The 23,420-nt window shown below is 45.7% G+C and overlaps 1 protein-coding gene across 1 annotated transcript in view; it reads left to right on the forward strand.

The window, feature by feature from the left end:
• The window catches only part of LOC140430115 (uncharacterized), an 820,575-nt gene that overhangs the window by 368,423 nt on the left and 428,732 nt on the right, over nt 1-23,420 (forward strand). Inside the window, exon 4 of the mRNA XM_072517631.1 lies at nt 19,318-19,427. Within this exon, the coding sequence (XP_072373732.1) occupies nt 19,318-19,427 (110 nt within the window). The remainder of the gene's footprint in view (nt 1-19,317; nt 19,428-23,420) is intronic.

The following is a 23,420-nucleotide window of genomic DNA, read 5'->3' on the forward strand; positions in this document are numbered from 1 at the left end:
CATTCCCGCAGTCTCCCCATGGCCCTTGATACCTTTAGAGTTTAGAAATCTATCTATTTCCTTCTTAAATATATTCAGTGACTTACCTCCAAAGTCTTCCATGGTAGAGAATTCTATAGGTTCACCTTGCCAGCATTGGCTATTGGGAGGTGGTTTGCCGGCAATGAATGTTGGGGAGCAGGGGGGAGAGTGGTTTGCTGGTGTTGAATGTTGGAGGGAGCAGTTTGCCAGTGATGAATGTCAGGCGGGTGGGGAGAATGTCCTCTACCTCCATGATGCGGTCTGGGGGCCGTTAGGCTACAGCGCTGATCAGGACGCCTTTTAAAAATTGCGTCCCAATCTCTTTGGAGCCGGTTTCTAGCTCTATCAGGCACCACCCCACCAGAGTGACGGCATAAACCACGCTCACTCATTTTTTTGGCAAAGTGGCTCAAGATTCTGTGAGAAAACTGGTCTGTGCAAGTGCAGAGTTACATGCCAGTTTTCTGGGTGAGCTTGACACTTTGCCAAATTCTGGTAAGATTCCACCCTCTGAGTGAATAAGTTTCTCCCTCATCTCTGTGCTGAATGACTTACCCCATATCCTGAGACAGTGACCCCTTGTTCTAGACTCCCAACCAGAGGAAACAGCATCCCTCCATCCAGTCTGTCCAGAACTGTCATTCTTCGAAACACCAGTGGATACAGCTGTGCCCAATCGACTCAATCGCTACTCATACCACAATCCTGCCATCCCAGGATATTTGTTGAAAGCTAATTGGGCAAAATTGCCCTCTGTGATATTAAGATGCAAAAGCTTAATGCGTTTGACCACACTTCTTTCAAAAATGTTTCATTTGTTCAAATTAAAATTGCAATTTCATACAACAAGGTTCACTTGCGCATTCTATTCAAGGCCAAACTGAAGTTGACACTCTATCACTCATTATTATTCAATACTTTGAATGTTTTTGAGAAGATGAGTAATGAAAGTCACAGGAAAAAGGTTTTCAGGCAAATTTTGAAAAAAGGTTTTTAAAAGCTTGCTTTTCCAGCATTTCAAAGGTTTAGAACTTCAAACATATAAGTCATGATTTTATACATACATTTAAAATTCTGACTTAAAATACTCTTTAACCACAGAGCAACTTCAAATAATCAATCATCTTCTGTGCCCCTCTGTCTCTGGGTCCCCAATGTGTTTACAGGTCAGTTAAAGTGAGATTCAGCATCAGACATGATAGTCAGTTTCATTGTGTTTGATGCTGAATCAATCGGCTCAAGACATGAGAATAAGGCCGGGGGACAGAACTTCTAATTGGGTCACTGTAGAGTCCAATTCCCACATAGCCTCTCAAATACAATGACCTGTACATGAGTAAAAGTATTCTTTTGTTCTTTTTCGAAATGAAAATAGAGTGTTTCTATTATTTTATACCAAGTGTTCATTGCTGGACAAATGTGTTGCATATTATAAGATCATGCGGAATCATAATGTTCTGTTATATGTAGGGCGGAATTTTCTTTTATTTGCACAGCGTACCGGCTGAGGTGAGAAAATTGGTGGGCAGCTCGCCAGCTGCACCATAATAATAATAATAATAATCTTTATTGTCACAAGTAGGCTTACATTAACACTGCAATGACGTTACTGTGAAAAACCCCTCGTGGCCACACTCCGGCGCCTGTTCGGGTATACGGAGGGAGAATTCAGAATGTACAAATTACCTAACAGCACGTCTTTCGGGACTTGTGGGAGGAAACCGGATGCACACGGAGGAAACCCACACAGATACGGGGAGAACGTGCAGACTCCACATAGACAGTGACCCAAGCTGGGAATTGGACCTGGGACCCTGGAGCTGTGAAGCAACAGTGCTAGCCACTGTGCTACCGTGCCGCCCAGCAGCTTTTCTCACCACATTGTACAAAGAAAATAGAGGCGTGGCCCACACCATCACGTTGGTGAGTCAGGACTGGAAAAATATCGGGGCACCATTTTTAAAGGACGACCTGATCTCTGATAAAAAGACAGGAACCTCCCCTCATGCACGTGGGGACCACCCCCCACAGCTGCCCGCACACAGGCAACCTCTCCATGAGCCACCCCCCCAGCGCACACGGGCAATCCCACCACGGTTACAGGGAACCCGCCCCCATGGATAAGACGAACACCACCTCCAATGGAGCGGCACTTCCCCTTGACACTACCCGCCCCCCTGCCACTGTCCTTTGGCACTGCCCCATGGCACTGTCCCCAGCACCCTGACACTTGCCCCAGCACATTGCAGTGCCAGGTTGCCTGGGGGCAGTGCCAGGGTTCTGCCCTGGAATCTCCCTCTCCCCCAGGAGCTATACTTTCCTGTGCAGCCCCGATGAGTCCCCTCCGCCTGGTTCCCATTTAAAAAAATTTGATGTGACATTATGTCGGCGAGGGGGAAGATCGTCGAGGAAGCTCTTCAGTAACGTATGATTTATTTAAATGAGTTCCCGACTATGCTGGATGAGAACTTCATTACGTCACTGGTGGGGAATGTTATATTTTATATTGCTCCTCCGGTAGCATGTTATATTACTGGGTTTAAGTTACTAACTGTAGATGATGTTGAAGAACACTCGAGTCTTCAAAGTAAACTGAAAGAATTTATTAAGTAACGATAAAACAAATAAATGAGTTTGACACTCAACTGAACTAACTCTAGCAATAAAGTAAGAATAAATAACTGTACAAACTGTATCTAAGCTATATGTATGTAGTTGTAGAGTTGTAACATGTTGTACAGGTTATTGTTTCGTTGCTGTTGTTATTTTCATTGTGGTTGTTTTTGCTGTTGTTTCTGAGGTCATTTTCGTTGTTGTTGTTTTTGCTGTTGTTGTTGTGCTCAATGACTGTTCCTGGCAGATAGTTTGAGTCATTCTCAAACTTTCCAGTATCAATGTCCTTTGTGGTATCTGATGCTCCGTCGAGCTTGATGGTTTGAGGTTTGTGTGAATGATCTGATGTTGTACTGACCTTGGTGACATGAGTAATTTCTGGTAGATCTGAATTTTTTTTGTTCCTTAGTGCTCCTCTTCTGGAATCATTTTTGGTTGATCTGCTTCAACTTTGATCTCTTGGCGCTCCTCTTCTGGAATCAATTCGGGTTTATCTGCTTTATCTTTGATCTCTTGGTACTCCTCTTCTGGAGTCAACGTCATCGAAATTTCAGTTTAATGGAGGCTGTCAAGAGTAGATGAGGTTTTAATTGATGTGGTCTCGCTGGACTCATGTGTAGTTTTACTTTGATTGCCAAGTTCTTTTGTATAGATGAGCTGAGATCTGTCAGTCTCGCTGTGATCTTGCACATCTTGTACGTGAATTGTGATTTCTGTGTCACGTGTCTCACATACTTTCATTGTCTTCTTCTAGTTGCTCAAATAAGTTGGATAAATCTTCATAGTCTTCTTCATGCATAGTTGTGGCTCTGGAGTCTTTACTTGCTTCCATTCTGGAGTCTGTCAATGATCTATCTATGGAGGCTTCCATCCCTCTCTGTGTGGAGTCTTTCATCGCTCTCTCTGTGGAGTCGTACAGTGTTCTCTCAGTGGAGTCGATCAGTGCTCTCTCAATGGAGTCGGTCAGTACAGTTAGGGCAGCACGGTAGCATTGTGGATAGCACAATTGCTTCACAGCTCCAGGGCCCCAGGTTCGAATCCGGCTTGGGTCACTGTCTGTGTGGAGTCTGCATATCCTCCCCGTGTGTGCGCGGGTTTCCTCCGGGTGCTCCGGTTTCCTCCCACAGTCCAAAGATGTGCAGGTTAGGTGGATTGACCATGATAAATTGCCCTTAGTGTCCAAAATTGGCCTTAGTGTTGGGTGGGGTTGCTGGGTTGTGGGGATAGGGTGGAGGTGTTGACCTTGGGTAGGGTGCTCTTTCCAAGAGCCGGTGCAGACTCGATGGGCCAAATGGCCTCCTTCTGCACTGTAAATTCTATGATTCTATGAGTACTCTCTGTGTGGTGTCACTTTCTTCTTGGCTATTTGACAGGTTGCTGTCATCCAATGTATCAACTATCTGCCATTCCATCATGGTATTGGATTCATCAACCATTAGTAGAGTCGTATTGAGCTTTTCAACCATGTTGCTGATGCTATGATCACCATATCTGAATCACTCAGCCATGTCTGAGTAGTATTGTTCAATAAACAAATCATCTTCTTTGGTTTCATATTTGTTATTGAGCACTGCACTTTAAAAAAAAAATTTTAGAGTAGCCAATTATTTTTCTTTTCCCATTAAGGTTGTGGGGGTGAAACCCACACAGACATGGGGAGAATGTGCAAATTCTACATGGACAGTGACCCAGGGCCGGGATTCAAACCTTGTCCTCAGCGCCACAGTCCCAGTGCTATCCACTGCGCCACATGCCACCCTAGCTCTGCACTTTTAATTAACAAATCATCTTCTTCAGTGTTGGATTTGTTACTGTGCTCTTCACTTTTTATGCTGCAACGTTCCGTTGTGCTGCAAAAGTTATCTTCAACTGTTTGTTGAAGTTCAGGATTTGCTCTGCTTTTCGAGGTAACAATTTTGAGTTTTGAAGCTTTAAAACTGCTTTTTAATTTTTCGGCCAGTTTCCCTTTAAGTGGGCGTGGTCTGAGTCATCTGACATCATGACGCTCGTGATGTAATGTGTAGGTATCGATTGCGCATGCGCAAATCAATTTTCTCCCAGAGTGCGCTCTTATTGTAACTGCGCATGTGCAACTTCTCGCGCATGCGCAGAACGGTATTTTGCCAGTTTGCATCTTTTTGGGAAGTGTGCATGTGCGTACTGCTCTGAGTGCATGCCCGCAAGATGGCTGCCACTCAGAACATCCACCTTCTCCACTTTCAACGCTGTCTCTGCCTTGTGGTGAGTATTTGCGCCATTTTCACGGATTTTATATTCTAGATAATAATTCTGTATCTTGTTCATGAGCAAGTAATTTTTGTATAGCGATTTCTAATGTTAAATATTGTTCACTCAGTAAATTGTTTCTGAGGTGCTCAAACAATTCCCCAAACAATTTGGTCACGAATCTTAGAATTATGCTGCATTAAAAAATTGCAGGATTGTGCTAGCAGCTTAAGGTCTGTTGCAAAGCTGTTGAAAGATTCCTCTTTCCCTTGCAATCTCTTTGCAAAGATGGAGCACTCAAATATTTCATTTGACTGTACTTTACAATGGCTATCAAATATTTTAAGGATTGTTTCACACTTTGTCTTGCCTTGACCTACTGTGCAGTTAAAAGAGTCGTAGATCTCAATCGTGTGTTGACATAGTCAGTAAAAGAGCTATTTCTTGAGCATCTGTCGCGTTTGTTAAATCAGACGCTTCTAAATACAGTTGAAAGTGTTTTCTAAACAACTGCCAGTTATTATTAAGGTTACCGGTGATCCTGAGGTGACGAGGAGCTTGTGTTCTGTCCATTGTGCCGGGAATCATCAGGTTTTGTTCCGAAGGCGATGCTTCTGTTGCCGAATAGCTATTCTTCTCTCTGTGCTCACTAAATTTAACTAGGTAGATTCAGTAGTCACTCGTGGTACCATGTTATATTATATTGCTACTCCTGGTAGCATGTTATATTACTGGGTTTAAGTAACATATGTTGTTCCAAACAGTAGATGATGTTGAAGAACACTCGAGTCTTCAAAGTAAACTGAAAGAATTTATTAAGTAATGATAAAACAAATAAATGAGTTTGACACTCTACTGAACTAACTCTAGCAAAAAAGAAAGGATGACTAACTGTATAAACTGCATCAAAGCTACATGTGGTGTCGAGGCTGAGATAATCTCTGCTACACTGCTGTTCTCTGGTAACTCTTGCATGGAAAGAGAGCTGAAAGAGAGCTAGAGCTTCTGGGAGCTCCATTATATAGTTGATCTAGTAATGCCCTCTAGTGGTAGTGTTACAGCTAGTTGTTGTGATTAACCCTTCAGTTACTTGTTAACCTTTAGTTACTAGTTACATATCATTACAGGGAATGTGGAAAATCTGCAGGAGATCAGGGGTTATGGGTGAAGGCAGGAGAATGTGGATGAGAAACATATCTGCCATGATTGATTGCTGGAGCAAACTCAATGGATTGAATGACCTAATTGTGCTCCTGTGTCTTATGGTCTTAAGATCTCGCTGATAAGATTCCTGTTTTCTGACTCTTGCGGGACTTTGCGCCCACATTATCGTTTGTACAGGTGGTCATAATATATAATGTTCAGTATTTGTAGAAACAGTGGTTTTAGGATGTGAGTGAATTGCAGGAAGTAATGTTGGGAAGGAGATAAATCTCATGGTTTCCCAGAAAATTCAAATTAATTCGCAATTAGTCAACAAAAAAATTCAAATGCACATGATCATCATAGCTTCGACAATGCTGTTATCCTATTACAAAAATGGCAGAGATCTTCAATGCAAATACTTAGATTGTAAGAATGTTATTGGGATCACTAAAATATCAGTTATTTATTGGAATTATTGATTTGTTATGCACAGTACACTGTAAATGACTGTGGGTTCAAACTGTACTGTTGAGCTTCAGCTAACATGCAGTCAAGTGCTACATTGTTGGAGGTGCCTGTGAGTTTCATTTTGAAGACACTGTAGCACTGTGTGTGTATCCAACAGGTCAATGTGGTGCGTCTAGTATATGAAGAGTGAACATGCTTTTCACTTTTGTGTGCTAGTTTGTTTCTCCTTTTCAGCCTACACCACTGGCTAGCACAATGCCAAGCAGAGAACCAAATGTGTAGGTCTCTCCCTGCCTCTCTCTTGGCAAGTCCTCAGCCGTGCCTCTATATGGTGACACATGGAAGCTGGGTCCCTCATGGACCAAGGCTAAAGCTTCAGCGGAACTCGGAGGCGGGTTTATCCCCAGCCATGCAGTGAGCAGGCACACCGGCCTGCGGATACACCCTGGCACTAGTCAACCTAACTCCCATCAATGAGCAAATAGCTCCACTGTCTTGTGGATACCTTAAGAGAGTTGAAGGCTAAGGGAGTGAACCCTGACAAAAAGGCTGGAGTAGAGCTCTAAGGCAGACTTCTGTTTAAATATACCATCATTCTAGCACCTCCTGCAACTAAGCCAGTGTCGCATATAATGCTTTATGCTTCAGGGAGGTGGAGAAGGGAACCCTGATGCTTGAGAAGCCCAGGATCTCCATAAAGTTTACCGAGGCTTGCACCCTGGACAATCTAATTTTGCTGCAGAGTGTTTACACGACACAGAACGCAGCAGTTACGGGTGATAAACCCAACGAGAGAATGGATGCTGCGGCTGTCTCCCATTGATTGGGAGGCATCATGTCCCACTGGACTTCCACCATCCATCTCAAATTGGACAGCCCCCAGCTAATAAAGTGTGACTGCCACCATCCATCACCATCAATGGGTTCTTGGAACTTTGTGCCTCTGTTCAGCAAGTGGATGGAATCTATTACACCTGGCAAACAAATGAAAGAAACAAAAAGAAAGAAGGTGCCAATCCTTTGCTTGACAATCTGGGACATCAAGACCATGGACATGGGGCTAACAAAATAATTTCAGCTGATCGATAATACACACTAGACAGCTGGAATCAACATGAAAATTGATAGGTTGAACAGTGACATAGCATCCCGACAAGAGACCAGGCTCAAGAGGTGTATTGGTGAAAGGAGGGAATACATGAGCAAGGTGTAGGCTTTGTTGTAAGGAATTCTCTACTTTCAAGGATATAACCCATCATAAATGGTTCAGAACATATTCTCTCCATCTGCCTTTCAACTTAAGCAAGGCCAGCTAATCTTAAGACCATAAGGCCATAAGACATAGGAGCGGAAGTAAGGCCATTCGGCACCTCGAGTCGACTCCACCATTCAATCATGGCTGATTTCAACTCCATTTATCCGCTCTCTCTCCATAGCCCTTAATTCCTCGAGATTATTCTAAGGCTGTGCCCCCGGGTCCTAGTCTCCTCTGCTAATGGAAACAACTTCCCTACGTCCACCCTATCTAAGCCATTCCATTATCTTGTAAGTTTCTATTAGATCTCCCCTCAACCTCCTAAACTCCAATGAATATAATCCCAGGATCCTCAGACGTTCATCGTATGTTAGGCCTACCATTCCTGGGATCATCCGTGTGAATCTCCGCTGGACCCGCTCCAGTGCCAGTATGTCCTTCCTGAGGTGTGGGGCCCAAAATTGCTCACAGTATTCTAAATCGGGCCTAACTAGTGTTTTATAAAGCTTCAGAAGTACATCCCTGCTTTTATATTCCAAGTCTCTTGAGATGAATGACAACATTGCATTTGCTTTCTTAATTACGGACTCAACCTGCAAATTTACCTTTAGAGAATCCTGGACTAGGACTCACAAGTCCCTTTGCATTTCAGCATTATGAATTTTGTCACTGTTTAGAAAATAGTCCATGCCTCTATTCTTTTTTCCAAAGTGCAAGACCTCGCACTTGCCCACGTTGAATTTCATCAGCCATTTCTTGGACCACTCTCCTAAACTGTCTAAATCTTTCTGCAGCCTCCCCACCTCCTCCATTCTACCTGCCCCTCCACCTATCTTTGTATCATCGGCAAACTTAGCCAGAATGCTCCCAGTCCCGTCATCTAGATCGTTAATATATAAAGAGAACAGCTGTGGCCCCAACACTGAACCCTGCGGGACACCACTCGTCACCGGTTGCCATTCCGAAAAAGAACCTTTTATCCCAACTCTCTGCCTTCTGCCTGACAGCCTATCGTCAATCCATGTTAGTACCTTGCCTCGAATACCATGGGCCCTTATTTTACTCAGCAGTCTCCCGTGAGGCACCTTATCAAAGACCTTTAGGAAGTCAAGATAGATAACATCCATTGGCTCTCCGTGGTCTAACCGATTTGTTATCTCTTCAAAGAACTCTAACAGGTTTGTCAGGCACGACCTCCCCTTACTAAATCCATGCTGACTTGTCCTAATCCGACCCTGCACTTCCAAGAATTTAGAAATCTCATCCTTAACGATGGATTCTAGAATCTTGCCAACAACCGAGGTTAGGCTAATTGGCCTATAATTTTCCATCTTTTTTTTTTTTTTCTTGTTCCCTTCTTGAACAGGGGGGTTACAACAGTGATTTTCCAATCCTCTGGTACTTTCACTGACTCCAATGACTTTTGAAAGATCTTATGAGTGTGGTGGTATGTATTGGGGTAGTACGGTACCTGTGATGCCGAGAGGCTATTGGTAGATTGACACTGGGTCCTGATTGGATCTGCCGCCTGCTGGCTCCACCCAGTAAGGCGGAGTAGAAGAGCCCGGGTTCTCCCAGCAGCCGCATTCTGTAACTGAGCTGCTGGGGAACAAGTCTTGCTTAATAAAGCTTCGATTGACTTCATCACTTCTCGACTCGTGAGTAATTGGTTGCGCCACAATTTATTAAGCAGACTTAAAAAACTATGGAGCCGATCGCTCCGGAGTGTCTGCGAATCAGCCCCCATGCAGCAAACTCAGCGGCCATAGTAAACACTGGCTAGCATGCTTCGAAGGATACCTCCGAACGGCCCCCGGCCGGACCACAGAAGACCAGAAAATGCAGGTCCTGCATTCCAGGGTGAGCCCGGAGATCTACACGCTTTTCGAAGACGTGGAGGATTTCCCAACAGCGCTCACCACGCTGAAAGGGTTCTACATTCGGCCCGTAAACCAAGTCTATGCACGCCACCAACTCGCGATGAGACGGCAAATCCCCAGAGAATCGCTGGACGAGTTCTACAGCACGTTGCTGATATTGGGAAGGAACTGCAACTGCCCATCGGGGAGCGCAAACGAATATACGGAGCTCCTAATCAGGGATGCTTTTGTGGCAGGTATGACTTCTTCTCAAATTTGCCAGCGGCTGCTAGAGAGAGACTCATTAGAACTCACAGAGGCACGGGCCCTTGCAACCTTCCTTGACGTGGCCTCACAAAATGCCCGCGCCTACGGCCCCGACCGCGTGGCAGCCCCTTGGGCTCCTTGGGCCCCCGTTGCGACCAACTCCCCGGCATCCCCCATCCCTCCGCAAGCCTGCACGGCCAGAGCACCAGACCACCCAGGTGGGCCCCGCTGTTATTTTTGCGGGCAGTCGAAACACCCACGGCAGCGCTGCCCGGCCCGCTCAGCCATCTGTAAAAGCTGCGGCAAAAAGGGGCACTACTCAGCGGTGTGCCAGTCCCGGGGGGTCGCCACAATCTCTGGGGGAGAACGGGGACAGCAGACGCAACCCCACCAACGATCCATGTGCGGCCAACAGGCGCCGCCATTTTGGGTCCCGAACGCCACGCGGGGAGGATGGGCGCCGCCATCTTCTTACCCCCCCGGCCACGTGCGATCCATGGGCGTGGCCATTTTGTCCGCCCCCGACCACGTGCAATCCATGGACGCCGCCATCTTGGCTGATAGCCAAGGACCCCAGCATAGACAGCTCCACGGGGTCTGAAGTAAACGCCCTGATGCATCAACCACGACTGGCTTCGGTGACCCTGGACCAGTCGCGGCCCCGGACGCTCCAAACGGCAACAACAACGGTGCTGGTCAACGGGTACGAGACGCCATGTCTGATCGACTCTGGGAGCACGGAACGTTTTATCCATCCAGATACGGTAAGACGCTGTTTTCTTTCCATTCGTCCAAGCACCCAAACGATTTTCCTGGCAGCGGGATCCCATTCCGTAGAGATCAAAGGGTTCTGCATCGCGAACCTAACAGTGCAAGGGAGGGAGTTTAAGAATTATCGGCTTTATGTCCTTACCCACCTCTGCGCTCCCACTCTCCTAGGGTTAGATTTCCAATGTAACCTCCAGAGCCTAGCATTCTAATTCGGCGGCCCTATACCCCCACTCACCATCTGCAGCCTCGCGACCCTCAAGGTTGAACCGCCTTCCTTGTTTGCGAACCTCACCCCGGATTGCAAACCTATCGCCACTAGCAGCAGACAATACGGAGCCCAGGATCGGACGTTTATCGTTTATCCGGTCTGAGGTCCAGCGGCTGCTGAAGGAAGGCATAATCCAGGGCAGCAATAGTCCCTTGAGAGCCCAGGTGGTAGTTGTAAAGACCGGGGAGAAGCAGAGGATGGTCGTAGACTATAGTCAAACCATCAATAAGTACACGCAGCTAGATGCGTACCCTCTCCCCCGCATATCCAACACGGTCAATCGGATTGCACAGTACAAGGTCTTTTCCACCATGCACCTTAAGTCCACATATCACCAGTTCCCCATCCGCCCGAGTGGCCACAAGTACACAGCCTTCGAGGCAGATGGGCGGCTCTACCACTTTTTAAGTGTCCCATTTGGCGTCACGAACGGAGTCTCGGTCTTCCAACGGGAGATGGACCGAATGGTTGACCAGCACGGTTTGCGGGCCACGTTCCCATACCTCGACAATGTAACCATCTGCGGCCATGACCAGCAGGACCACGACGCCAACCTCTGCAAATTCCTCCAGACCGCTAATGCCCTGAACCTCACCTATAATGAGGAAAAATGCTTGTTTAGCACCAACCATCTGGCCATCTTGGGATACGTAGTGCGTAATGGAGTGATAGGCCCCAACCCTGAATGCGCCCCCTTATGGAATTTCCCCTCCCCCACTGCTCCAAAGCCCTGAAACGCTGCCTGGGCTTCTTCTTGCATTACGCCCAGTGGGTTCCCCAATATGCAGACAAGGCCCGCCCGTTAATTCAGTCCACTACCTTCCCCCTGTCGACAGAGGCCCGCCAGGCCTTCAGCCGCATCAAAGCGGATATCGCAAAGGCCACAATGCACGCAATCGACGAGTCCCTCCCCTTCCAAGTCGAAAGTGACACATCCGATGTAGCTCTGACAGCCACTCTCAACCAAGCGGGCAGACCTGTGGCCTTTTTCTCCCGGACCCTCCACGCCTCAGAAATCCGCCACTCCTCAGTGGAAAAGGAAGCCCAAGTCATAATGGAAGCTGTGCGACATTGGAGGCATTACCTGGCCGGCAGGAGATTCACTCTCCTCACTGACCAACGGTCGGTAGCCTTTATGTTCGATAATGCACAGCGGGGCAAAATCAAGAATGACAAGATCTTGAGGTGGAGGATCGAGCTCGCCACCTGTATAACTGTATAACTCTGAGACCTTGTATTGCCCCGGAAAGCTGAATGAGCCGTCCGATGCCCTATCTCGCGGCACATGTGCCAACACACAAGTAGACTGCCTCCAAGCCCTCCACGAGGACCTGTGCCACCCGGGGGTCACTCGATTCTACCACTTTGTGAAGACCCGCAACCTCCCCTACTCGGTTGAGGAGGTCCGAACTGCCACCAGGAACTGCCAAATCTGCGCAGAGTGCAAGCCGCACTTTTTCACGGCAGATAGAGTGCACCTGATAAAGGCTTACCGTCCCTTTGAGCGCCTCAGTCTGGATTTCAAAGGCCCCCTCCCCTCCACCGACCGCAACGCGTACGTCCTAAACGTGGTGGACGAATACTCCCGTTTCCCCTTCGCCATCCCCTGCCCCGACATGACTGCGGCCACAGTCATTAAAGCTCTCTGCACCAGCTTTACACTGTTCGGTTCCCCGCGTACATCCATAGCGATAAGGGGTCCTCCTTCATGAGCGATGAACTGCATCAGTTCTTGCTCAGCAAGGGCATTGCCTCGAGCAGGACGACCAGTTACAACCCCCGGGGGAACGGTCAGGTAGAGAGGGAGAACGGTACGGTCTGGAAGACCGTCCTACTGGCTCTACGGTCCAGAAGTCTCCCTGTTTCCCGTTGGCAGAAAGTCCTCCCAGATGCCCTCCACTCCATCCAGTCACTGCTGTGTACCACCACTAATCAAACGCCCCACAAGCGCCTCCTTGTCTTCCCTAGGAAGTCCTCTTCTGGAATGTCGCTGCCGACCTGGCTGTCATCCCAGGACCCATTTGCTCCGAAAGCATGTGCGGGCGCACAAATCGGACCCGTTGGTCGAGAGGGTTTACCTTCTCCATGCAAACCCTCAGTACGCCTATGTGTCGTACCCTGACGGCCGACAGGACACGGTCTCCCTGCGGGACCTGGCACCCTCCGGAACCACACACACACCACCCCAACACCAATCACCCCCTCCGTCCCGCCGGCACACCCCACAGCCACTCCCTTCCCGGGTGGATCGGTCCTCCTCCCTTGCCCGCCCAGGAGTAAGGAAACAGGAACAAACAGCGCAATGCTCCCAGAGATGACAGTGCCCGAGCCAGCACCTGCACAACCACCGGGGCTGGGATGATCGATGAGGACGACTCGACTCGTGGAATCCGTGTGACATAACAAAAATCTGTAAATAATTCAGCCAAAATCTGTAAATAGTTAACTGTTGAGATCAATGCATAGCCACTGTATGAAGGTAATTCCTGGACCAGCTTTGTAAACCCCTACCACCATGCGACCCACCACCCTGCCGGGTTCCTTTTTAACCATAGAAAGCATCCTATCGACCATAGAAAGCATCCTATCGACCATAGAGAGCATCCTATCAGGCTGCATCACAGCCTGGTATGGCAACTGCTCGGCCCAGGTCCGCAAGAAACTTCAGAGAGTCGTGAACACAGCCCAGTCCATCACACAAACCTGCCTCCCATCCATTGACTCCATCTACACCTCCCGCTGCCTGGGGAAAGCGGGCAGTATAATCAAAGATCCCTCCCACCCGGCTTACTCACTCTTCCAACTTCTTCCATCGGGCAGGAGATACAGAAGTGTGAGAACACGCACGAACAGAGTCAAAAACAGCTTTTTCCCCACTGGCACCAGACTCCTAAATGACCCTCTTCTGGACTGACTTCATTAACACTACACCCTGTATGCTTCATCCGATGCCGGTGCTTATGTAGTCACATTGTATATGTTGTGTTGCCCTATTATGTATTTTCTTTTATTCCCTTTTCTTCTCATGTACTTAATGATCTGTTGAGCTGCTCGCAGAAAAATACTTTTCCCTGTACCTCGGTACACGTGACAATAAACAAATCCAATCCAATTCAATCGAACAAGGGGTGAATGTGGTGGCATGTATTAGGGGTAGTACGGTACCTGTGATGCCGAGAGGCTATTGGTAGACAGACACTGGGTCCTGATTGGATCTGCCGCCTGCTGGCTCCACCCAGTAAGGCGGAGTATAAGAGCCAGGGTTCTCCCAGCAGCCGCATTCTGTAACTGAGCTGCTGGGGAACAAGTCTTGCTTAATAAAGCCTCGACTGACTTCATCACTTCTCGAAAAATGGTGTTCAAATGTGACTGTAGTGGCAGGTTTTTACATTGTATGGTGCACCCAAATATCATTAAATGTTCATGCCATTTTGTTGGTGGGCAGCATCTCTTCACCCGCCTGGCTGTGAGCTCAGCACTAACTCCCTAACTCTGGGCATCATAATTAAATGGTGGCCCTGCACAACATTCACACTCTCTGCAGCCTCGGACTGCTCCAGTGAAGACATAGCTTCCAAAAGCAGAAAGCATACAGTCTCCAAATTCAGTGATGCCTCACTGGTGTGCCTGTTGGATGCAGTCAAGGCCCATGTTTTGCACCCCGCTCTGCCTGCAGGAGTTCCACACATCTAGCTTGGGAGGTGGTTGCAGTGCAAATGCACTGCATAAGAGGACAGCCACCCAATGCAAAAAGAGGATAAATGATCTCCTCCATTCTGCCAGGGTAAGTCAACCATCTCATCACTAACAATTCATACACTCACAAACCCATCACACATTCACAAGGATCTTACTCGCTGCCTCCTCAAGAGATATCACCACTCATTCTCACACACCCTCATATCTCAATCGGGTCTCATTTCCTCTGAAGTGAAAGTCTTCACCTGTCCAGGGCTCCACTCGCCACCCATACATGCCAGGCTTCTCCAACATCTGCCCCCACAAGCATCCTGCTCACACTCTCTCCATCTGGCTTCAGGCAGAACATTCTGGCTCACAATCAACAGAAGAGGTCTTTCCTTGGGTGAATGTCCCGAGATTAAGGTTCTCACGGTCTTTGAGCCATGGAGTTGGCCAGAGAAGGTATAGACTGTGCCTGCTCTGAAAGTGAGATCAGCAGCATACACCAAAGTGGGTATCCTGCACAATATCCATCAGACACCTATACTGTTAGTGATTTCTCCTGCTTCAGAGTCACCTACCTTGCATTAATTATCTCTCCTTTCTTTTGCAAAGGCAAGCACTGGAATATCAGGAAGGGATGTCAGCTCTACCCCTTAGATTGCAACGCCTGAAGGAAGCGTCTGTCCTGCCTTCAGTTTGAGATGATAGCGCTAGCATGCCAATACACTGAGGTCAGACTGGTAGAATGTCAGCCGCTGTGGAGACCTCTGGCCAGGACATTGGTCCTGCATTGCAGAAGGAGCTGCACTCCATCATGGTAGCCATCAGTGGCATCCATCAGTGTCACTTCGAGAGGGCTGCGGAGCTCCTCAATCTCACTCCAGCTGCCCCTTCTCCTTAATAAGCCAGCCAGGGGCACTCAGGCACCCATGGGAATGAGGACCAGCAGCTTGGCACCCCAGGACTATTCACCCAGGTGACTCTGGGAGTGTCCTGCCGATACGTACTACCGCTCCCTGTGACCCCCCTCAGTTTCAGCTGCACAGGCCAAGGAGGGGACACCTGCCTCACAGCAAGAGACCCAAAACAGGCCGGAGCCCTCCAGGCGTGATGCAGCACTAACCTTGGAATCCTGAGTGAAGTACAGGTCGCCAGCTGCACACCACTTAAATCCTGTTGTGAAACATGCCGTTCGAATTGCACACCGACGTGGGCTCTTAATCCAGTGTGGAGGGATAACTCTGATAAGCAGATGTCATAATGAGATGCTAATTTATACTAAATACATTCACGCCATTTGGTGGCAAGAAACACGGTTAGCCGTTAATGTCTGAAGCACACGATCGCCTCCTTGTTTTACATCATTGTAAATCTGGTTTTAGGCATTCTCGGGAGATTTAGCCTTTGTGCCAATTATGATGCCTACCGCAATCGGGAGTGGAAAACCTGGCCAACATGTCCTGGTGACATCTAAGATCAGGACATTGGCGCCAACTGGATCTGATCATCACCAGACGTGGCTCTCTGAACAATATTCTCAACACACCCAGCTATCAATTCACTGACTGTGTACAGACCACTTCTGGTGTGCACCAGGATGAGGATGCAACCCTGGAAACTCTTTCATTCAAAGCAAAAATGCTGTCCTCATATCAACATCAGCCATACTACCTGCCCAGATAAAACCAAAGCACCTCCTGTAATTCTTTACTTTAATCAGAATTTCCCGTATTCATTTTCATTAAGATTCCCTTCAATTGCTCCTTCTTAGCCTCATCGTGCTACCATATTAATTCTGTATCTATCTTATCCCAAACTATGCTGCAACTCCTACACTTATCCACCTTCCCAATCCTCATCTCCCTCTCACACACCCTGTACTTTTATCACCAACGTTAAATGTTACTTATCATGGGTGCAAGCGTTTGGAGAACAAAATTCAACATTATCGTTTCCAGCATTCTTTCCACAGCGTTCTTAACTATTTGCTCTACCATGTTATCTCACAAGTGTGGTTCACAAGCTTTTAGCATTTGAATTGCCGACAGATTAAATATCACCAGAACAATTACATATCTAACATTATTGTACAGACTCACATGGATATTGTGGTGAATGTATAATTACTGATAATTCACCAGTGCACTGTGTTATGTTATTAACCTTGTGGGCTCTACCTATGGGCCATTGTGTGGCTTCACCCACACGGGATATGTTGGGGCATGTACGGGCTCCGCCCGTGGCTCCGCCCGTGGCTCCACCCCCTTTACAGGACGTATAAGAGCTGCTGACTTGCGGGGCCGCCTTCAGTGTTGTGCTGGTCACAGGCAGGCTCAGTTCTAAGCTGATTAAAACCACGGTTTACTTCTCCACGTGTCTTTGAGTGAATTGATGGTCGCATCAGGTATGAGTTACCACTCACCAACTCTCAAGACCTCCAGTTATCCCAGTGCAAGACCTCCTTCCCTTATCCCACATTTTGTTCTTTTTTTTTTAGCCACGCTCATTTTCAAGCCCACTCTGATCCAAAATGAATTTGGTTGGCATAGTTTTCAGAGTTTGGTTTCCTCTTTCCACAATCCCAGATAATTGTAGGTGGTGAGAAATCTAGAATTGGTGTTAAATGCCCATTTTTTTGTTGTCAGTAAATGTGATTCCTGATTACAATCAAGTTGGAGTGGAAGACCACTTCACTCAATAAAATTCCTTATTAAATTATTGATATGTTGTAAGTACACATGTGTCAAATAGTACGTGACTTAAAAGATTCCATAGCTTTAATTGTTCTTGCTTTAAAAATATTGGCTTTTTTAATATTTCAAATTTGTTTAAAAAAGTGATAATAAAAATAAAAATTACAGAATTAAAATTGTTTCACATCTTTATTTTCTTTCCTTTGCTCTTGTCCCTGATTAAGCATTCATTATTCTTTGCAGAATGGTGTTTTTTGTCTCTGTTGTGGAAAACAGTGTTGCAGTATGAATAATGATAAGGTTAACTGGCCCTGTTTGAGTTGAGAAGCAGATTCTGAACCATTTAAAGGGATGACATCATCACGAGTAGAGAGTTCCTTACAGTGACTCCTACACTTTGCTCACGCGATTCCTCTTCCCCTGTCAGTTGAATTGTAAACTTTTGTTTCAAAGACCAACGCTCGCACGTGCAATCTCTTGTCGGGAAGTTATGTCAATGTTCAGCCTATCAAGTTCCATGTCAATCACGGTTATCACGCGTTATCGATTAGCTGCAAGGCGTCTGTCACTTCCTTGCACATTACCAACTGAAGAGTTGACATCTTCTATCTTTTTGTTTGTTCCATTGTTTGATCTGTCCAAACAAGAGACAAAGTTAGTGGATTCTTAAACTCCTTTCTTTGAGTTAGTGATGGTGAGGCCCAATTGATAGATTGCGAAATTAATGCATGGGTCAGTTTGGTACAGAACTCGAAGAATGGATCAGTTAGGGGGCCAGTTAGCTAGATGGTTAATATGTGGTTCAGATTTACGCCAACAGAGCTTGAATTCCTGTTCTCATTGAGATAAACTTGTGATCTGCCTCCTCGCCGTGCTCCAGAGAATGGAAGGCAATGCCAAACCACCACTGACAAAGAAAGTCGCCATAGTTCCTGTGGATCATAGGCTGCTCTCCATTTTGAGAGAGTGAGCTTATTTAACCTGAGAGTCACTAAACTCAGGCATGGGATAAGGTTGAGAAGACATGAATAACGTCAGCCAGTAGGGCAATTGAACCAGTGCTGTTGGCGTCACCCTGCATCACAAACCAGCCAACCAGCCATCTGAGCTAACCGATCACCAACCAAAACCTGCCAAGAAAATAGCTTAGGATGAAGCATCAACAGACAATGAGCCTAACACTTGCCTTCGGGCAGGGGATGAGTTATGAGGTTATCATTTAACAGGATGACCAATGAATGGTAGTGACCTTAATTAAGATTCAGACCTAAGGCTTTAGTGGAAACAATTGTCTTAAGTATTATTTTCGAGGCAAACTGAGGACATTTTTTAACATGAAAAAAGCAAAGCTTGTAGGTATTATTTAACTTTCATTCATATGTAGTAATGGACATGACGAGATTATTGGGGAAAAAAATAGAGGCCAAGGCCAGGAAACAGGCTTTAAATTGCATTAAGTATTGTGGCACTATTCATATTCTCCCAAGTAATGTGTAGAATGGTTGACATCAGTAGCATGAAATTTATTTATTTGGTTTCATGAATGTTTTCACTTTTCCTGTAACACTAATGCTGATTAATAGATTTTCTGTTCTGAAACAATATTTTTTCATCTAATTTGTTTTGCTTTAGCTGACCTTGAGGTGAAACAAACAGAAGACATATTCCCTCAATTGAATGCCAGGTCCGAGGTGTTTCTCTTGCATCATCAGATCAATGAAAAGTAAATAGCCTACACTTCTTGTTTCACAGTGCAGTATTGATCTTTCTTCAGCTTTTGCTTCCCATTTTTCCCTGCGTCTTGTGTCTTTCAACCCTTGGGACTGAAGTGATTGCCATAGATTGGACAAGCTAACAAGCACATTATGATGACCTGTATTTTGTGACACAATTGCACATACAAGCATTGGTATAAAGCTTGCACTGCTTTGTGCTAAGATAATGGTGCCATTTTATAATGGCACAAGGAAGACGACAATAAAGCAACTGGGAGAGCGTGTCAAAGCTTCTAGAGCTCTAAATCTGAATCCAACTTTATCCTTTTAGCTGGAGCCACACTTGCTAAGGAGTCTGTTCTTCGGGAAAGTGAACCAGGTAGCCTGTGGAGAACGCCATACACTCTTTGCTTTAGAGAATGGAAAGATAGCGGCCTGTGGGTAAGTGATAAAATTGTTCATACCAGCAGGAACCTTTTGGTAGTAGAGTGATATCCTATTAACTTGTTCCTGTAATGTGAATAATTTGATTGTAATATCAGAACTGATTTTCATCCATCAAGTCTTGTTTTGGTTTCATTAAATTTAACTTGTTTCCATTCAACTTCCTTAAATTAACAGAATTTGCTAATAATATGGCAATTTCTTTAGAAGGGAATATTGCTTCCCATGTCAAGGTTAATGATAGAAAGATTTCTGTGTTAAATTTCTGTGGTTAAATTGTACGATGGAATAAGCTATGACCTCCACTCTTCAATGAACTGCTTTGTACCGTACAATGCAGCTGAGCTCGATATTGATACAAAGGGATTGAAAAGCACTCTGATGCAGTTCCCAAATTCTAGCTAACTTATTTTTCTCAGACTATGCAGCATTATATACCACAGCAGGCGTGACAACTTGTCCATTAAATGATCTTATTAACAGTTGATACCTGAGCTTAACATGCACATAAGCTATGTCTGCAATGCAGCTTTTTGTTGACAGCATTTTCCTCAAAACACCATTAGTTTCTTATTGAATTGATATTTCCTACAGATGTTGTCCGGTGTATTTGTTCCTTTTCTTTCTTCAACAAATGTCCGATCATTGGTCCTGTGAACTGGTTGGGGTTCAGCATAACCCTGTGGGATCTAATTTATTATTTACAGATATAGATCTGGAGAAAAGAAAGTTGAAAATGGTAAATCATGTTTGGGGTTAGCACAGTTATTTAACTATTAACACCTTCTGAGCTGCCCTCCTTTAAGGCCAGTGAGAGAATTGGAAAGGTTATCGGAAGGGTGCTTTTGTATTAGCTTATTAACTGTTTTCTTTTATGGAACTGTCAGCTCACAGCAAAGTAATTGTACTCATACATAGTTTGTGTTAGAGGTAGGGTACATTGATCAAAGATTTAATTGAGCTGATGTGCATATTCTGATGAAGACTCTAGTATAGTACCTTCCAATTCAAACAGGATACGAGTACTGTCAAATGGTTCACCTTGTGAGGATGTGAAACTGAAAAATGACAGAGTATTGCAAATGCCCTATGAGGAAGAAGAAAATTCTAGTTAGTCCAATAATGTCTAAAACTGAACTATCAGACCATAAATGCTTACTTAAAATAGACCTTAAAATCATAAAATATTATTTAATGATTGACATTCGGCAATAATAATTACACTTCTGTGTCAGGGTGGGTGCACTATTTGTTTATTAGTTTTCTGGGAATCAATAAACTGGCCACTTCCTAAACATTTGTGCCCCAAAGTGTCTTTCAGGCAGTAGGCAGCTAAAAGGTCTGTGGGGCTCTGGAGTTGCACCATAAGCTCTATAGCAAATTAGTTACACTCCCACTGATCCTCCCCTCCGCACTCTATTAAGACTAGCATGGGAGAGTACTGGTGTCTGCTATCCCAGCACAATCCTTGGATTTCTCCCTGAAGAATTTCTGGACATGTCTTAAAAGCCACTATTAGTCATTTTTCAAATGTTTCACTGAAGCGTCCCACCATCAAGGATAGTGTCTATTTATGACTGTCTTATAATTATGGCCTCTAGTTCCGGACAACCCTGCAAGTCGAAATATCTCCTCTATGTCTACCCCTTTCAAATACTTCATAATTTTAATAACCTTTCTCAGACAACTTATCCATTTTTTCCAGAGAAAAACGGCTCTACCTATAGTAAAAGAGTAAACAATTCAAAAATTATATCATATTCATGCATTCTGTATATTATCATCAGGTCAGTAATATTTGCATGGTGGACTTCCGGTGGTGGCATGTAGGGAGTAGTCACACATAGATGTATTTAGTTTTTGCCCTTTTCGCCCAGTTTTTGGGGGGGTGTCTGGGCTGAAATTTCAATAATTCAATAGGATAAGGGTCCCACACAAGGGAAATGCCCAGGAGGTCTAGGTCGAAGGAGCCAGCAAATAAAGAATTGTCAACCAATTCGGAAGCCTCTTGAGGCTCGTCTGTCGGGAAAATAGTGGAGGTCATTGCCGTGACTCAGGTCATGTCTTGACGATCAAGATGCTCATACGCATCTTGGCAGTGAATTTTAAGAAAGAGCAGCAGGCCATCTCCAAGAGTCTCCACAATTCAATCGACATGTCCCTAGCTCCAATTTGGTCAGCACTGGCAAAGACAGCTGAGATGTTAATAGTGCATGGCACAGTGTTGCAGGGTGTGGAGGTGGCTCTCTTGAGCCAGTAGGGCGTTTCTTCAGTGAGACAGTTGGGTAGCTTAGCCTTACCTAATTTATTATTTTATTACTGGGCAGCTAATATTGAAAAAGTGCTGAGATCTGAATTCCGTATGGGGGCAGGTGGAGGAGGACTTTTGTAGTGGTTCCAACTTGGAGGCCTTGGTAACTGCCTCTCTTTTGTTTTCCTCTGCAAAGTTCACCTCGAGTTTGGTAGTGGTGTCCATGCTGAGGATTTGGGACAGTTTAGACAACATTTTAAGCTTGGCTCCATGTCGTTGTCAACCCCTATTTGTAGGAAATGTCTCTTTTCGCCAGTGACTTTAGACTTGAAGTTCAGGTCCTGGGGAGTGGGGGGCTGGAGAGGTTTGAGGACCTATTTATGGGAGATAGGTTATTGGATTTGAGGGACTGGTGGGTAAATTTCAACTCCCGATGTCTAATTTATTTAGATATTTTTAGGTGCGTAACTTCCTGTGTAAAGAAATCCCGTTGTTTGACTTGGCACCTTCGCCCTCCCTCCTGATTAGAATTTTATCTCTGGCCAAGGTGGGTAAGGGAAAGATTTTGGATGTTTACGGCCAGATCTTGTCGGCAGAGCAGGTTCCATTGACTGAGGTGAGGAGGAAGTGTGAGGGAGAGCTGAGTCCGGTTTTTAAGGGAGGGGTGTGGAGTGAGACTCTTCACAGGGTCAACTCTACCTCCTCATGTGCTAGGCTCAACTTGATTCAGTTCAAAGTGGTGCACAGGGCACAGGGCACATCTGACCAAGGTGAGGATGAATGTTTTTTTCTCGGGAGTGGAAAATGTTGTTCTTGGGGTCCAGCGAATCATGCCCATATGTTCGTGTCCTGAACTTGTAAGCTTTTGGGTCTCCTTCTTTAAGACCATGTCTGGGATTCTTGGGATAGAGCCTTGTCCACTGGTGGACATTTTTGTGGTTTTGAAATCGCCGGTGCTGCAGACAGGGGTGATGGCTGCAGCTTTGCCTCTGGGTTTGAGTTCTTCTACTCGACCCAATTTCTAGGTTTGGTTGGGAGATCTAATGGAGTTCTTGCACCTTGAGACAGTCAAGGACACCATTAGAGGCTCGGTAGAAGGTAGAAGGATTCTATTCGAGATGGCAGCCATTCATTTCCTTTTTCTAGGAGCAAGACACCGTCAGCTGTTCGGGGGGGGATTATTTATTTCTATTTAATCTTAGGCGGATGGGAGGGGGAGAACTCTTTGAACATAGAACATAGAACATATAGTGCAGAAGGAGGCCGTTCAGCCCATCGAGTCTGCACCGTCCCATTTAAACCCTCACTTCCACCCTATCCCGTAACTCCAATAACCCCTCCTAACCTTTTTGGTGACTAAGGGCAATTTATCATGGCCAATCCACTTAACCTGCACGTCTTTGGATTGTGGGAGGAAACCAGAGCATCCGGAGGAAACCCACGCAGACACGGGGAGAACGTGCATTCTCCACACAGACAGTGACCCAGCAGGGAATCGAACCAGGGACCCTGGCACTGTGAAGCCATAGTGCTATCCACTTGTGCTACCGTGCTGCCCCTTGAAGGTGATACTTTTGAATTGTACCTGTAATTATTTGTTGGTTAGTGTGGATTTATTTTGTAATAATGAAAAATTATTTTTTGCAATAAAAATACCTTAAAAAAATAAATTTGCATGGTAAACCACATTATCTTGGTAGATATTAATTAAGGAAGCTCAAAAATAGCACTTTGCCTGT

The sequence above is a fragment of the Scyliorhinus torazame genome, chromosome 9 (assembly GCF_047496885.1).
Source record: "Scyliorhinus torazame isolate Kashiwa2021f chromosome 9, sScyTor2.1, whole genome shotgun sequence".
Lineage (NCBI taxonomy): Eukaryota > Metazoa > Chordata > Chondrichthyes > Carcharhiniformes > Scyliorhinidae > Scyliorhinus > Scyliorhinus torazame.